This window comes from Diabrotica undecimpunctata, chromosome 10, assembly GCF_040954645.1.
Source record: "Diabrotica undecimpunctata isolate CICGRU chromosome 10, icDiaUnde3, whole genome shotgun sequence".
Lineage (NCBI taxonomy): Eukaryota > Metazoa > Arthropoda > Insecta > Coleoptera > Chrysomelidae > Diabrotica > Diabrotica undecimpunctata.
Genome location: NC_092812.1, coordinates 75,728,989 through 75,745,580, shown reverse-complemented (window position 1 = coordinate 75,745,580; position 16,592 = coordinate 75,728,989). Strand labels below are relative to the sequence as shown.

Below are 16,592 nucleotides of genomic sequence, written 5' to 3'. Positions count from 1 at the left end.
TAAGATTGAGCACCGGGCCGGAGTTAGCCACAGAAACGCTGATTCTCTTTCCAGAAGGCCATGCCCAGCAGAGTGTTCCCACTGCAACAAAACGGAATCCAAGGAAGCAGCAGTGCTAAGAACGACGATTGTCAACGACGACTGGACGCCTACTAAGATAAGGGCAGAACAAGAGAGAGATCCAGTTATACAGAAAATCCGAAAATGGAAAGAGGAAAACCGTCGACCACCTTGGCAGGAAATATCAAACCTATGCTCAGTAGTTAAGACGTATTGGGCCCAGTGGGACTCATTTATCATCGAAGATGGCTTGCTCAAACGAGTCCTGGAAAATGATGACGGTTCAGAGAAAAGAAGACAGTTGGTGATCCCAAAGAGCTGAATAGCCGAAGTACTTCGTCAGTTACACGACAGTCCATCGGGAGGGCATTTTGGTGTAAGGAAAACCCTTCAGCGAATTCGGGAACGGTTTTATTGGATGAACAGTTCCGACGACGTAAAAGACTGGTGTAAGAAATGTACTATTTGTGCTACGAGTAACGGGCCTCACCGGAAAAGGAGAGCTCCTATGAGACAATATAATGTTGGAAGCCCGTTTGAAAGAATAGCTTTGGACATTGCAGGGCCATTTCCAGAAACTGAAAATGGGGGCAAGTACATGTTGGTAGTAATGGATTACTTCACTAAGTGGGTCGAGATTTACGCACTTCCAGACCAGAAGGCCGCCACCGTTGCAGATAAGTTGATCCAAGAATATATCAGCCGATTTGGAGTACCTTTGGAGATCCATAGTGACCAAGGCAGGAACTTTGAAAGTGATCTATTCCAAGGAATATGTGATAGACTAGGCATGAAGAAAACAAGAACTACCGCGTATCATCCGCAATCGGATGGTATGGTAGAACGAATGAATAGGACAGTTGGCAAGTATTTGACAAAGATGGTGTCCGATCATCAGCGAGACTGGGACCAATACCTTCCGTTCTTCACAATGGCCTACAGATCTGCTGTTAACGAATCAACGGGCCAGACACCAGCCAGAGTCCTATTCGGACGCGAAATGCGACTACCTTGTGATCTAGAATTTGGGTGTCGACCTGGAGAAGATGTAGCAGGTGAAGATTATGTGATCGAATTACGAAGAAGAATGGACGATGTACATGAGTTGGTCCGTTCCCACCTTCAGATCGCTAGCGACCGAATGAAGAAACGGTACGATACACAAGCCGAAAAGGGTTGCTTTAAGAAGAACGACAAAGTATGGCTGTATAATCCCAAGAAGCGAAAAGGTTGTTCTCCCAAATTGCAGCAGCTTTGAGGAAGTGGAAGTAAACCAAGTCCAAGACGTGTCTGACCTCACGTTTGAGGAATTCATGGGTGCCTATGGAGGTACCGGTAAAGCAAGACATGGTGTTACCACTGAAGAAAAGCAAGATCTACTCGCGCTCCCCGATGACTACTCGTTGGCCCTTACCATCCCGGCCAATATCAAAGACGCACCAGGGTTGGCATCCGTCTTTCGAAGGAAGTTTGGTCGAGTTGCAGAACTTCAATGCCAGGTGCCAGCTCCCGGTAAAACCTTGAAACTCCAAGATGCATCACGTTACCTTTTCTACCTGGTAACAAAAGACACTGCCCGTGACCAACCTACCTACCGAGATGTGTGGGAAGCCTTACTTCAATTGAGAGAGCACGTACTAGAGTCCGACGTGCAAAAGTTAGCCATGCCAAAGTTGGAGTGCCGCCAATTAGATTGGAGGGTTATCCGAAATATGGTGGAGGAGATCTTTAAAGACACCGAAGTCCAGGTGTTAGTCTGTTGCAATCCGCATAGTTACTGGTGCGGAGAGAAAACCGTCCCTTGTCATTTTTATACAACTGGAAGTTGTAAAAGAGGGTCCAGTTGCCGATACCAGCATACAGTTCCGGTTCCAGTCCCGACAAGGTTCCAGGAGGAACCATCTTTTAAGAGGGGGGCAATGTTACGATAATTATCCTGGCCTAAAATAACCGTACATATTATGACTAATGCTGTTCTGTTTTAGACTTTACGAGAGTATTCTATTAGCCGGCAGAAATTTACCTGAAGGGACCTTCCAGAAACGGTCGAGCCGATGTAAAAATACCCGTTTGCCTTACCGTTATAATTTCGCCGCTAATCGAGAAGGCTGTTCGATGATTCTAGCGTAAAGGCAATGGCATATATAAAGGACATTTTATTTGGAAGGGACAGTTAATTCTCAAGACCCGCGCTCGCGAATTTGTACGTACGGATATAATAAATTATTGTCAGATAAGTTAATATAAATAAAGAAATAAATTAAATCCGTAAGTGTTATAAATATTGAACCTTTTAATAAATTCACAACACTTGAAAGCTAACATTCCACTTCATAAATTGGATCATCCAGCTTTGCGTGAATATATTGCTAAATATGTGCCGGGGTCGGGCGCTCTTCCATGTGCGGACACTTTAAGGAGAAAGGTAGTGCCACGATGTGGGCTGTCTGAAAAGCCAATACAAAGCAACAGCTGAAAGACAAGCCAATTGTGTTTTTGCTATTCTCTTCAGAACTATAGATTCTGTACTACATCAAGAATGTTTTTTAGTGTTAACTTCCTTGATACTGCCAATGCATCAACGTGTTCACAGGCAATTATAGATACATTAAAAGACTTTGAAATTGATTATTCACAAGTTAAAGGCCTAGTATCAGATTCAGCAAGAATCATACATGTCTGCTTGCTTTAACCTATTAAATATTCTAATAGGGCCACATATCTTACATTACCAGTATTGGGCTCATAAAGGTAATCTTGTTGGTGATATTTTTGTAGGAGAGTTCAAGGAGTTAAACATGTTTACAGCAAAAGTCAAGTCAGCCTTTTGTCTTTCAAGAAAAATTAAGAACTCGTACTTGAATTATTTGAAAGAAAACGTGTCCAATCTCCCAGCAAAATTTTATCCAGTACCAGTTGTAACCAGATGGAACTCTTGGTTCTCAGCAGTATCGTATCTAAGGAATATCTTAATCACATACTCATTTTTTTTATGCGTGGGAGAATGAAAATTCCAGTATTAAATTTCTCAAAGATAATTACGCCGATGAAACTTTCAGACGTAAACTAGAAATTCAAATGACCTTCACCACCGAGTTTTGTCCAAAATTAATGAAATTAATAGACGATTTGGAAGGAGCCAGTTATCCATTCGCCCATTTTTTATGGAACAAATTAGAGGACTTCAAATCGTTACTTGAACACCATCGCCAAGGTTATTTTGAATTAAAAACATCTCGATTGCTCACCGAAAACGAAGAAATTTACGCTACGCAGAAGGAAATGCTTATGACAGCAATCGATAAAGCCTTTAATAAACTAACTCTCCATACGACTTTAAAAGACACAAATGAGGCTTTCTTATACATTGGACAGTTATTTAAACCATGTATAGCTGCAAGTTTTACTGTGAACCAGAGTGTACTCTCAGAAAGCTTTTCTAAAATTTTCAGATCCTAAAAAAAAAAAAAATTCTTTTTTAAGAACAATGACACAATTGGAGTACATAGATGGATATACTCACTTTCATAGATTAATCCTTCAATCGATACGAAGGAACAAAGATCCCAATGTGAAGGATATTTTGCTTGCTACACAGTGCAGTTTTCCGTCATCTGCTAAAGCAGCATTACAGAGCATCTGGAGTCCAACGAACAGCATAGACGCAGAACGATTCTTCAGCAAATATAATATTGTAGTGACAGATCAAAGTACAGCTCTTAAAGAATCGAATGTCGAAATTATGACGATTTTATCTTTTGATTAATGTTTTTTGTTGTTTTACTGGTAGTTAATAATAAATGCGAAATAACTACGAAATTTTGTAATTATAAAAAAAGTGAATGCGAAATTTATGTTTTTTATTTGCGAAAATTCCGTACCCCTACTAATGACTTTAAAGCATAATAAAAATCTACAAAGTTCTTGAATCAGTCGAAACGTGGGAATGGGCATAGTACATAAAAAACTATGTATGTGCGCCACAGTAAATATCCGACTAGTGCCGCTAAGGACACTAGTCCTCAAAAAGTATTCAAAGTGAGCAGGTCTACGATATCTAGGCACTTGAAGAAATTAAAAGAACGTGGAGCCGTTAAATTTGAATATTCTGTAAATTGTGCGGTGAAACAAGTATTCAGCGATACTGAAGTCGCTATGATGCAGTACAATCTGACAAAAAAAAAGATCCAGAAACATGGTTTGAGGAAGAATGGATGGATGGAAGATTTGATGGTCAACAGAGGAAACTTTTTTAAAATTTCTTGATCACTTTCTGACCTATGCCAGTTGCTCTAAGAAAAAAAGATGCTTACTTGTTCTTGACTATCACGAAACACGCCTTTCTCCAGAAGTAGGTATTGGATAAAGCCTCTGATGCAGGAGTAGTGGTAGTTCCGTTTCTTCCCCAAAGCAGTCATAAGCTCCAGCCGCTGGACCTTCAGTCTATTCACCACTAAAAACCTACTACAACTAAGCGGTTGAAGCGTGGTTGATCAACAATGCAGAGAAAATATTCGATATATAGACAGTTACTGAAGCTCTTGGAACGGTTTACTCTCGAGCATTTACTCCCAACAATATTGTCAATATTACTTCTGGATTTCGTAAATCTGGAATCTACCCCTTTAACGAAGAGGTGTTTTCAGATGACGATTTCTTAGCTTCCTATGTCACTGATTGCTCGACAACCTCCTCCCTTCCAGCTTCAGTAGACACCACATCAAAAGTAGGGACTTCAAGTGAAACAGCCAGTTCTGTTGCTTCTCCTGTAATGCGTTTAGGTAATACAATCCAGCCGTCTGTTACTGTTGCAGGACCTTCAGGCGAAGAGCCTACCCACTCCACATGTCTTTTTGTTTCAGTTGAGGGAACTTCAAGTGACACAAGTCATTTAGTTCCTGTTATTGCATCAGGTGCAACATGTAATACAACTAATTCTTCTCACGAAAGTAAAGAACCTGAGTTTATATCGACTCCCACAGGAAAAGAATGTGTTAAAATATTTATAACCCCGGAACAAGTTCAGCCTTACCCTAGGTCACAGGCAAGGAAAAGCTATGCTGGTGGAAAGAAACCGGTAAAACCATGACAGCTACAGACACTCCAGAGAAAATTCTATAAAAGAAGAAAAAGAAAAAAGGCAGCGGGAGACGAAAGGGTGAAAAATAGAGGAAAAGTAATCAAGAATTTAACAGGCACTCTCTTAACATCCTCAAGCCCATATTATGTATAGAAGCCAAAGTCTAAAGAAAAGAAGGTACGACGGCAAGAAAAACAACAAAATTATTGACTCGTCTGCTGATACAGAAGGTGCCAGTCATTTAGATAAGTAACCATTTCAATAATTTAGGTAAATTTATAGGTAGATATATTTTACAACAACCATACGATTTCCATAAGAAATAACAAGTGACAAAACAATAAAAAACAACTTTCGCATATCACTTATATCTTATTTCTTTAAATTGTGAAAAAAGTAATTTTATTTTCAGTAGGTTTTTCTTCTAATCAACATTTGATTTCTACAAATCAAATTTGAGACCCAATCAAATTTTATTTTGCAGGATCTACCTAAAACAATTTTTTCTACATAAATTTACAACGAACGTATCATTTCTGTAACACAAATAACAGAAACTATATTGTAATTATTGTTTAATTTCCTTCCTCCTCTAAAACCTGGAACCCGCGCCCGAGCAAACATATAGAAAGAAAACGACTGTATACTCGATTTGTCGATTTAGTATTCGGATAACAGAAATGCGAAGAGATGTTCTGTTTTCTTTTGCTCTGAAGCGTCCTCAGTCGGTAGTCGCCCACCACCTTTGTCCACGCCCACCATAACTATTAAAATTTTTAATACAATATAAAACTAGAAGCGTTTTATACAAAAATATTCGTAGAATAATCATGCTATTGTTTGATAAAGTAGTAACTATCTTTTAAACAATTTATATATGCTATCTTAAAATATTTCAATAAATTATTGTTTCCTACTAACGCCACCTGCTAACATATCAACAAAGTCTGTATAGTTCTTCTGCACTATTGCCAAGCATACGTTGTTTACATCTGACAACCCTTCTTGCATTAAATTTTGTTAACAAATTAATTTCAGGCAGTAGTTATTAATTAAAACATTATATAAATAGACAAAACTATACCACTAGTGTTTATTGTACTAGATTTTTATCACTGTTGGTTCGAATAAAATTTATAATACACAGTTTTGGTTAGAAACTACAAATATTTTGTGCGATCGGCAACACTGTGATGAGAATTTTAGTCCGCCTTCGTGACATGCATTACAGTTTTAACTTTACCGGCCTTATTACAGTTTCCTTTTTTGCCCGTTTGGTACTTTTCGCATGCATTATAAAGATGGCACAAAAATCAAACTAAATATTTAATTAATAATAAAATATAATTTATTATAATTATCATTTCTTATTAAATTTAATTATCATATACCATAAGGTATTATAAAATAAAATTTAAAACAACTAAGATGCCGGATTATTATAAGGAAAAATATAAACTTGGCAATGTAGTATCTGTTCATTTTCAGCAAAAACTTTGACCCTTTGATGATAGGTGGCAATAGTAGTTATTATTAAAATTAGTTTATTATTTAAATTAAATTCAAATAAACAGTTTAAAATGTATTATGAGGTTCAAATCATATTATAGTGATTATTAATATAATAAATACTATTTTATATGTAAAAGACTTGCCGTTTTTAATATCTTTGAAATATTATAATTTGTAATGTCAAGCCACCATTTTGTGGGCGTTTATAAAATAAACTATAGTGTATACCTTTCCTTGTCTAAGAGAGAGACTGACGTAGCAGACGGGCCTAGAATTTGACGATCTTCATGCGTTTCTGTTATCCTGATCCTAAGTTTTGTCGATAGAAGTTCCTGCACGTGGTGATAGCAAAAAATTTTCAAAAGTTTTAAGAGACAGACAATGGTTTTAAGAACAATGTGAAAAGTAGTGAGTGAACAAATTTAAACTAATTTATACCTAAATTTATTTAGAAAAAATTAAATAATTAAAAAAAATGAATTTCTTCGACTTTCATATTCCTTGTGTTTAAAGTTTTTTTGTGTGAGATTTGTATGTGTAGAATTTTGTATCAGATATTATTTTCTTTTAGAAGCTTTTCTCCAGGTATAGTTATCATTTAGTGTAACAGTTTTTCTTCTTCTTTAGGTGCCGTCTCTAATGGAGGTTGGCGATGACTTCTTCATATCTATTTTGGACTTTTCTTAGTAAAGTTTGGACGCCTTAGTACCTAGGGTAGATCCCTAGGAGGAATTCCGACACGTTAGGACAATTTTAAGTTTCAGATTTATTCTATATCAGTTACGTTTTTTGTGAAAATACCCTGATATACTAAAATTGGAATTTTCTGCATCCATTGGGTTAATGTTGGTAAAAAAATGTCATCTCCGTATTTAAAAACAATATTTTTTCATTCACGAGTTGGCCTTCCTTTCGAACGGACGTGGTTTATTTGAAGTTTTATTATGATACTTACATATTTTTGTTAAGTTGGCGATTAGCGTATGTTTTTGTTCCATTTAGTGAAAATAAACATTAATAGGCCACTAGTAAGTACACTTTTGTCGAGCAAATATTGGTATAATCTCTATAAAATAAATATCTTTATTATATTTCCAAGTGTTGCGATTAATACACAACAAACCCCATCTCCTTCCACAAGCAAAACTCAGTGATCTTATGCAGCTGCTACTCTCTCAAAAGCTCCTCCACCCCTTACTCCCTTATGTGATTAAACTATCATAATGCCCTCCGTTTCAAGCACTGTAATTTTCGATTGTATTAAGGCAATCGGCACAATTGCTACGCCGAAAAATGTTCATTTTGCGTCACGCGTTACCAATGGTATGGTCTCATCTGTATGAGCAAGTTACCAGTCAGTTGTACCGTATCGTCAGATGCGCTACAACTGACGATGCATATGCTCACGTTATGAGCTTCCGAAGGGTAACTTATATAATTCCGAAACGGGAAGACTTCTGCTACAAACTTCGGTTTTCATTGTTCATGACAATACCCCGCATAGAATATTTATATGGACAGACAAATTGGAATGCTTCCTTTGTAAACAGCCGAGTCACACTGCCGATACCGCCCCCAATATATCCAGTCCTATTTCCTCACAGCCAAATGAAAAATCTATTGATCATATCTCCCACATTCCTCATATTGCTAAAAATTTGCAGAATTTTATTGATGACTCTCAGAACCTTTCTACCACCTCCATATCTGCACGGTCACCTAAACCTGGTGACAAAAGACCTCACTTCAATGATTTTTTTTTTTTGCCCTTTTTCTATCCGAATTGTCGAATAAAGGCCTCTCCCATTTCTCGCCATTCATCCCTGTTGTGTGCTAGGCGTTTCCACATTGGTCCTGCGACTCTTTTGATATCGTCGCTCCAGCGCATTTGAGGTCTTCCTCTTGGTCTCTTCGCATCGTACGGTCGCCAGTTTCCGACTTCTTTGTTCCATCTACCATCTTCGAGACGTTCGTTGTGTCCAGCCCATTTCCATTTTAATTTAGCTGCTTGTTTCGCGGCGTCCTTTATTTTTGTTTTGTTCCGGATTGCTTCGTTCGTTTGCCGATCTATTAGTGAGATACCAAGCATCTGTCGTTCCATGGCTCGCTGAGTTTTTCGAATCTTGTCCATGTTCTTTTTTGTGAATGTCCAGGTTTGAGCTCCGTAAGTGAGAACGGGAAGGATACAAGAATCGAACACTTTGGTTCGAAGGTTTTGGGGTATCTTTTTGTCTTTCAGTATGTATGAGAGTTTTCCAAATGCGGCCCATCCCATTCTTACTCGTCTGCTTATTTCGGTAGTTTGGTTTTCTTTGTTTGCCTTGATATTCTGACCCAGATATATGTATTCTTCTACATGTTCCACTTTTGTTCCTTGGATGGTTATCGTCGGTTGATCATCTTTATTCGACATTAGCTTAGTTTTACTCAGATTCATTTTCAGTCCTTTTTTTTATGGATTCCGTATGAAGCTCATCGATCATCGTCTTCAGTTCTTTCCAGTTGTCGGCTATTAGTACTACGTCATCTGCATATCTTAGATGGTTTAAATACTTTCCGTTTATCGACAGTCCCTTCGTTTCCCAATTTAGTGATTTAAAGATATCTTCAAGTGCGGCAGTAAATAGTTTTGGAGATATGGTGTCTCCCTGTCTTACTCCTCGGTTGATTTTTATTGGCCTCGTTTTCATTCCGTTATCCATCGTGACTACCATTTCAGCGTGTTGGTATATATTATGTATTAATATCCTATATCTAGAATCTATTCTGCTGTTGACCAGTGCTTCCTCAATAGCCCATAATTCTATGCTGTCAAAAGCTTTCTCGTAGTCTATAAATGCTAAACAGATTGGTAAATTGTATTCGTTAACTTTTTCTATTAGGACCTTTAGTGTGTGAAGATGGTCACATGTACTAAACCCTTTTCTAAATCCGGCTTGCTCTACTGGTTGATATACATCGAACTTTGTTGATAGCACTTCAATGATAGCTACCTGGAAACTCCATCCCCTATCTGACAAGAAACCCTTAGTTTTCCCGAACCAAACATTCTAGCCCCTTCTGAAGCCATTACATTACAAATTATTCAAAGATCATCCAAAAAGAAAACTAAAAAATCCAAATCACAAGTACATAATTCGTTCTACCATTCAAAATTTATATGCTGAAACCTCATTATCTCTTCAAGAAACTAATTGCTTTTCTTGAGAACACTTTCGGTAATTCTGACCCTTTAGTGGAAGCGTACAAATTTACCACAGATATTTCCTCTCTTCTACAAGATTTAAATAAGCTCTATAACGCTTTTAATGAACGTTCCTTAAAAAATCGTTTAACTCGTCTTTAGAACAAAATTAAATGCAAGCTGGACCCCGACTCTTACACATTTTCTGGAGATCTTACTACCGACGAATGCTACTTCACTGACCCTTCCCTAATATCTCGTTAATTCCACTACATAATTTAATTTTTTTCTTATAAATAAAGCGTTCACCATTCTCCAATGGAACTGCGATGGATTATATTTTCGCATAGAAAGAATACAAAAACTTATTTCAATCTACAATCCTGACTTTATCTGTTTTCAAGAGACTAATTTTAAAATAAATTATTGTGGCAGCCGTAAAAATTTTGAAAGGTATCATCGCAAACGTACTAACAGTTCTAGAACCAGTGGTGGTGCTACGATATTTGCTTCAAGCGATATATACTCCTCTCTTCTTCCTCTTACAACTAACCTTGAAGCTGTAGCAATTACTATGGTGTCCAACCAAACTTACTATATGTAATCTATATATTCCTCCCGACTATAAATTAAAAGAAGAATTGGTTGATCTAATTTTCCAGCTTCCCCAACCATTCATACTTATCGGCGACTTTAATGCTCAGTACTATTGGGGGATCTAGCAGCACATTTGGAAGAGGTAAAATTGTTGAAAACGTTTTAAATGTATCTGGTTCTTGTCTGTTAAATATGTACTTACATACATACTTTAACTTATCATCCAATACTTTCTCAGCTATAGATCTTAGCATCTGCCACCCTAAATCTAGCTTCTTTTTCTGCTGAAAAGTACGATTTCCTTCCCAAGGCTGGTTTGTGACAGAATTAGATTTGTGACGGTCATGAAGCGTAATAATTCGTGGAATATTCAATTCAGCGGCAACACTTTTTACACATCAAAAGCAACGACTTTGGTATCAAATAACTGCATATTTAATTTTAAAATAAATGGGGTAATACCGACATCTGTCGATATTTCCCCGCATTGATTTGTCGGCATTACCCCTGTAGGACAAGATGGTGGTTACACAATTTTACAGACTAAATTCAATGCTAAAATGTAATATGAACTACACTAAAATTATCTTTATAATTTGCACTTTCTGTATATCTAAGTGTTGTTATATTAATATAATTTGTTGACCTTGATTTCTAGAGAAGTCAATAATTAGATCAAAAACTAATAAAACACATAACAATTCAGGATAAAATAACTAGTTTGCTTGGATGACAGACATCGAGTGCTAACGCTGCTAAGCAGCAGCACTATGCAGTGACGTCTTCAACTAAAACCCACTGTGTCGGTATTACCTCGTATGGCAATCACTGTGCTTCGTTCAGAATACCTTCATTTTTGCATATCAGGCTAATAAACGGGTTATATGCAAGGATTAAGTTACGAATGATATTCGTGCTTGTGCTGTGCTTGTCGACTTCTTCCAATACGAAGTCTAATTTATCTGTAACGTTTTGTCAAGTGCATGACATTTACTTATTGACATCAGTGTAATCATTGCTCGTTATAAAAAAAATACTATATTCAAATCCTCTACACCAAAGTAATGCTAATACCTCATACTAGGGTCCATGATGAGAAGAAAAATGATATTTTGAGAGAAAAAATGTGTCTATAAATTAGATCCAGAACTGAGCAAGCCAGATCCGCTTTTAGAAGGATGCCCAAGGTATTATGTAACAGAGATCTAAAATTGGCATTGCCGATTAGCCCACTTCGCTGCTACGTGTTCTCAGTCTTACTTTATGGTGTCAAGTCGAAGATTCGACTGGGATGGGAATGGTAGGTCGCAAATATAGATTGCTACAAAATATGCAAGGGAAAATAGCAGCCAAACGCAGTCCAAGACGAAGAAAAATTTCATGGTTGAAGAAAGATTGGTACGGTATTGATACAAGCATGGTAGGTACAAGCATAGCATGGTAAAGGATATGGTACGTGAAGAAGGAGAAATCAATCAGCTAATTAAAAAATTCTGAAGCCGTTTATATATATATATATATATATATATATATATATATATATATATATATATATATATATATAAAATCATATTTAGTAGTTATTTTCAACACAGCTTTTGATCTTATAGCCAAAACTCTCACAGCATTTTTTCTCTTAAATTGTCTTCAGAGGCGAAAAAAATATAAACACAATTTTCCAATATATTTTTCCAATTAAAGATTTTAATCTAAATAAAATAAATAAAAATTTCAGCTAATCACAATTTTCCTGCATTCACAATCTCAACAATATCTTTTAAGTCTAGAAAATGTTTATATTGTTCTTAAGTATTATTGCTAGCTGCCATTGTCACGAACATTTGTTGAAAATCAGCTAACTCTTGGCCGAGCATCTCTATTCCTTGTCCCTGCCGCAGAGCCTCTCCATCCTTAAGAGGTACATTTGGTTTCTTTTTTTCAATTTCTCCACTATCAGGCCTTCGCACTGTGGAGGAAGCCTTGGAGGGAATCACTGGTTTATTAGGGGGTATAGGGGGAGGAACGCCTCTAGCAGCTGCTGCGTTTTTCTTGGGTGGAGTTTGAGGAGCTGTACCTGCAGTCTGAAATTGTGCATGATAGCCACCTACTTTGGGTGGTGTTCGCATCAAAGGCGCCTGTACTGATATGGGAGTTGGGGATGCTGATGTGGTGCTTGGTTTAATGGGTACACTAGGAGATGGAGCTATTGCTGTTTGACGGAGAGCTTGCCCTGGTAAAACTGACTGTGCAATTCCAGTAGCTGAAATTTAAAAACTGAATTAGTCCATAATCGACAGTTCGACCCAATCTTTATAATTACATCATATTTAGACCATTATATCAAAATATATGCATAAAGGGTTAGGATAAACAAAATGCTCTCACTCCCAGAATTTAACTTTTTTCATTTTTTTTCGTTCTGTGGTTAAAAAATAAGAAAGTAATTTTAAGCCACCACCCCCACAAAACAAAAACGTAATTTTTTAATTTTTTTTTCGGTTGATTGTAATCAATTTAAAAATTTCAAACAATTCACAAGCATAAATAATGAGGCTTTTATAAAACTTGTGTACTTTTTATAGACCCATAAAGTGTGTAAGAGTGAAAAAAACGTAAAAATACATTTTTATCGAAAAAAAAAGCGTTTTGTTTGGAGATAGCTGCAGATCTAGTTTTTTTCTATTTTGTGTATTTAATTAAAAACTGCATTTCTGATTTTTTCCCTAAAAAACTATTTTTTGGAGTGTTTGGAAATTTCTCCAGTTTATAGACTTCAAAATATATCAAATAACGTTTTTTTATAGGTTATATATAATTCTAAATAGCTGGGTCATTCTAAAATAAGACAAAACACCTTTAAGCCCCCCCCCCCAAAAAAACATGTTTTCAGGGGTTTTAAGTGTTTTGCGGGGTTGAGATCGATACGAACTTAATCAATTTAAAAACTTCAAAAAATTTACACGCATAGCTAATGACTTTAAAATAACCTACAAATGCATATTTTTCGGAAAAAGCTTATAACTTTTTTTGGATATGGCTGCAAGTCTAATTTTTTTTTATATTTTATATACCTATATAATAAAAAACTATATTTCTGATTTTTCCGTTAGGTGCGCCACCTGCAAAAACCGTTTATTTAGGGATTTTTCCATTTTATAGAATTAAAATGGATCAAATCAAGGATTTTTTATAGGTTATAATATATAATTTGAATTAACTGAGTCTATTAGGACATTCAAAAATTGGGCGAAACACATTTAAACTCCAAAAAACCATGATTTTACACGATTTTTGTGAGTTTTTGCTGGTTCAATCATATCTTCTGAAATTGATACAACCTGAATCAATTTTTTCATTTTTGTAAGTTTTATTTTTATTTAGAATAACAGAGTGGAGCCCGATAGGAAGAAGAAAGAGAGGCAGACCCCGAAGATCTTTCAGAGATGAGGTGGACGAAGCAATGAGTAGAAGAAACCTACAGGAAGGGGACTGGCTAAACAGGAAAAATTGGAGAAAACGGTTGAGTGAAGGAATACAGTGAAAACTGTGGAAATCCTTGTATATATACAGGGTGGTCCTTAAGTAATTGTACAAAAAGAAACAGTAGATTCTACACTTTAAAATATTACGATTTAAGCTAAATTGCTTTAATAAAATGTTGATATTAAGAAAGATACAGGGTGTTAAAATGCAAATAAAAAATTTTATTTTTGGCTATAACTTTCATGTTTGTAAACATTTATGCATAAAAATTTACAACTGGGTGCTTTTAAATATGAGAAATTATAATTTGATGCACACTTTGATGTAGCGGATAGAGGGCGCCACATATGCCACATATGTGGCATAAATTTGCACTTAACTTTTTTGCTCTTTGAGTGAACTGTATTTGTGATACAAAATATTAAAGATACATTATTTCAACAAAAAAAAGGTATACCTGTTAATAACTTTTAAACTCAATAGTTTTCGAGATAATCGCATTTTACAAATCAGCTGCATATTTCTGAGTTAAGGCAATTACCCCAGGCAACGAAGGAAAAATAGACAAAAACATTAATAAATCTAAATTTTGGTATAAAATACCAATAACTCAAGTTAATAGTTAACGAAATATTAAATAAAATAAATATATCAGCAGGATAATTAATAATCGGATATGACAAAAAACAGAATAATAGGATTTTACATCAAACATTTTATATTTTATGTTAAATTAAAGTCGTAATCAAAACATTTTGTTTACAAACCAAATTAAGAAATAGTTAAACTAAATTACTAAACTTTTTGTTAAAGTAAGTGTTCGATATGTCTACCATTTTCATTAATTCATTTGTCAATATATTCCATAAAAATCATCTCATATTAAATAGCATCATTGGTTCTAAAGAAACTGTTGCAGTATTTATTTCTTCCCATATTTGGTTGCAAATGTTTATGGCATTCTTATAGACACGTTGTTTTAATACGCCCCATACACCAAAATCAAGCGGATTAAATTCTGGGCTACGTGGTGGCTATAGTGTATAATGGACGAATCTATATCCAAATCTTATAGTATATTATGTCGCAAAGGTTAAATAATGTATTAAACTGTGATGTATCTCATTCATTGGTTACTTATATACACTCATATAATCTTACGAGTAACTATAATTACATATCGAACAAATGGACTATTATGATAATGATGATAATATTATGAACTAACGAACTAATATTATGCTGAACTAAATTGCCTGTTTGTTTACTATATTTATAACAATATCGGTTATTAGGCCAACGATGATGTTTTTGTAAAAATGCTGAGTCTTTAAGGTAAGATTTGTAGCAAAAGTATTATGAAACAAGACACGTGTGTTATTTCATACCTGTGCTTTAGTTTCCATTTGTCATAATAAAAATGGGTAAACAACAATTTACGTAATGAATAATAAGTATTATTTTGTGTTTTTTTATAAATTAAATAATTATATCAATATCTCACCACATTGCCAAGGAATAAGACTGCCACGTCCAATCCAACGTTCAGAAAAGGTATATTTAACTATGTTCTCAACGCCTTCTCTCTAGAATGTGGTGGTGTACCATCTTACATAAACCATATATTTTGGTTTTTCAGCATTTTACAATAGGGAAAAAGTAATACAACGCCAGTAGGTATAGAAATTTAAGAAGCGATAGAAAAGGGAAATTGTATACATGATGACGGCCAGCGTCTGAATACGGACACGGCACCTAAAGAAGAAGATGAAGAATATTTTCTCCAATAAGACATTTGGCAGCCATAACAAAAATTTTGTAATGTTACATTATCATCTTTGAGTTGTTTTAATAAGAATAAACTATGAATTATGCTTATCTACAGGTATTGAGTGCTTTACCGCACAAATATCACAACTAATAATTATGAGGCAGCTGACTTATAAAATGCGATTATCTCGAAAACGGTTAAATTTTGAGGTTACTAACAAGTATACCTTTTCTTTGTAAAAATAATGTATGTTTAATATTTTTTAACACAAATAGAGGTAACTTTAAGAGCAAAAAAGTTAAGCGCAAATCTATGCCACACCTGTGGCATATGTGGCGCCATCTATCAGTAACATTAATTTATGTATAAAATTATAATTTATCCTACTTAAAAGCGTCCAATTATAAATTTTTGTCCAAAAATATTTACAAACGTAAAAGTTATAGCGAAAAATAGAATTTTAAATTTCCACTTTAACACCCTGTATCTTTCTTAATATCAACATTTTATTAAAGCAAGTTGGCTTAAATCGTAATATTTTAAAGTGAAGAATCTACGGTTTCTGTTTGTACAATTACTTAAGGACCACCCTGTATATTATGTGATTAAAAAATAAAACTTTGAACTAAAACGCAATTTTAGTTGCTGTAATCAATTTATCACACGCATAGTTAAGGCATTTACAAAACTTGTATATTTTTTATAGACCCTTATATTGAGTGTACATAACCTAAAAATGTATTTCTGATTTGTTTAGAGGTTATATATAATTTTAAGTAACTGAGTTATTTAGGACATTCAAAAATTGTGCGAAACTACTTTAAAACCCCCAAAGAAAAACATGTTTTTTTCAAGCTTTTTACAGGTTTTTGCGGGGTTAATCATTCTATTTGAGATCTATACAA

General features: G+C 35.2%; 1 protein-coding gene across 2 annotated transcripts in view; it reads right to left on the bottom strand.

Moving 5' to 3' along the window:
- Positions 1-12,107: 12,107 nt before the first annotated feature.
- The window catches only part of Naus (cortactin binding protein N-terminal like nausicaa), a 32,895-nt gene continuing 28,410 nt past the window's right edge, over positions 12,108-16,592 (bottom strand). For both annotated transcript variants that reach the window (XM_072546768.1, XM_072546767.1), the window contains exon 7: positions 12,108-12,693. In XM_072546768.1, the coding sequence (XP_072402869.1) occupies positions 12,239-12,693 (455 nt within the window). In that variant the 3' untranslated portion in view covers positions 12,108-12,238. The remainder of the gene's footprint in view (positions 12,694-16,592) is intronic.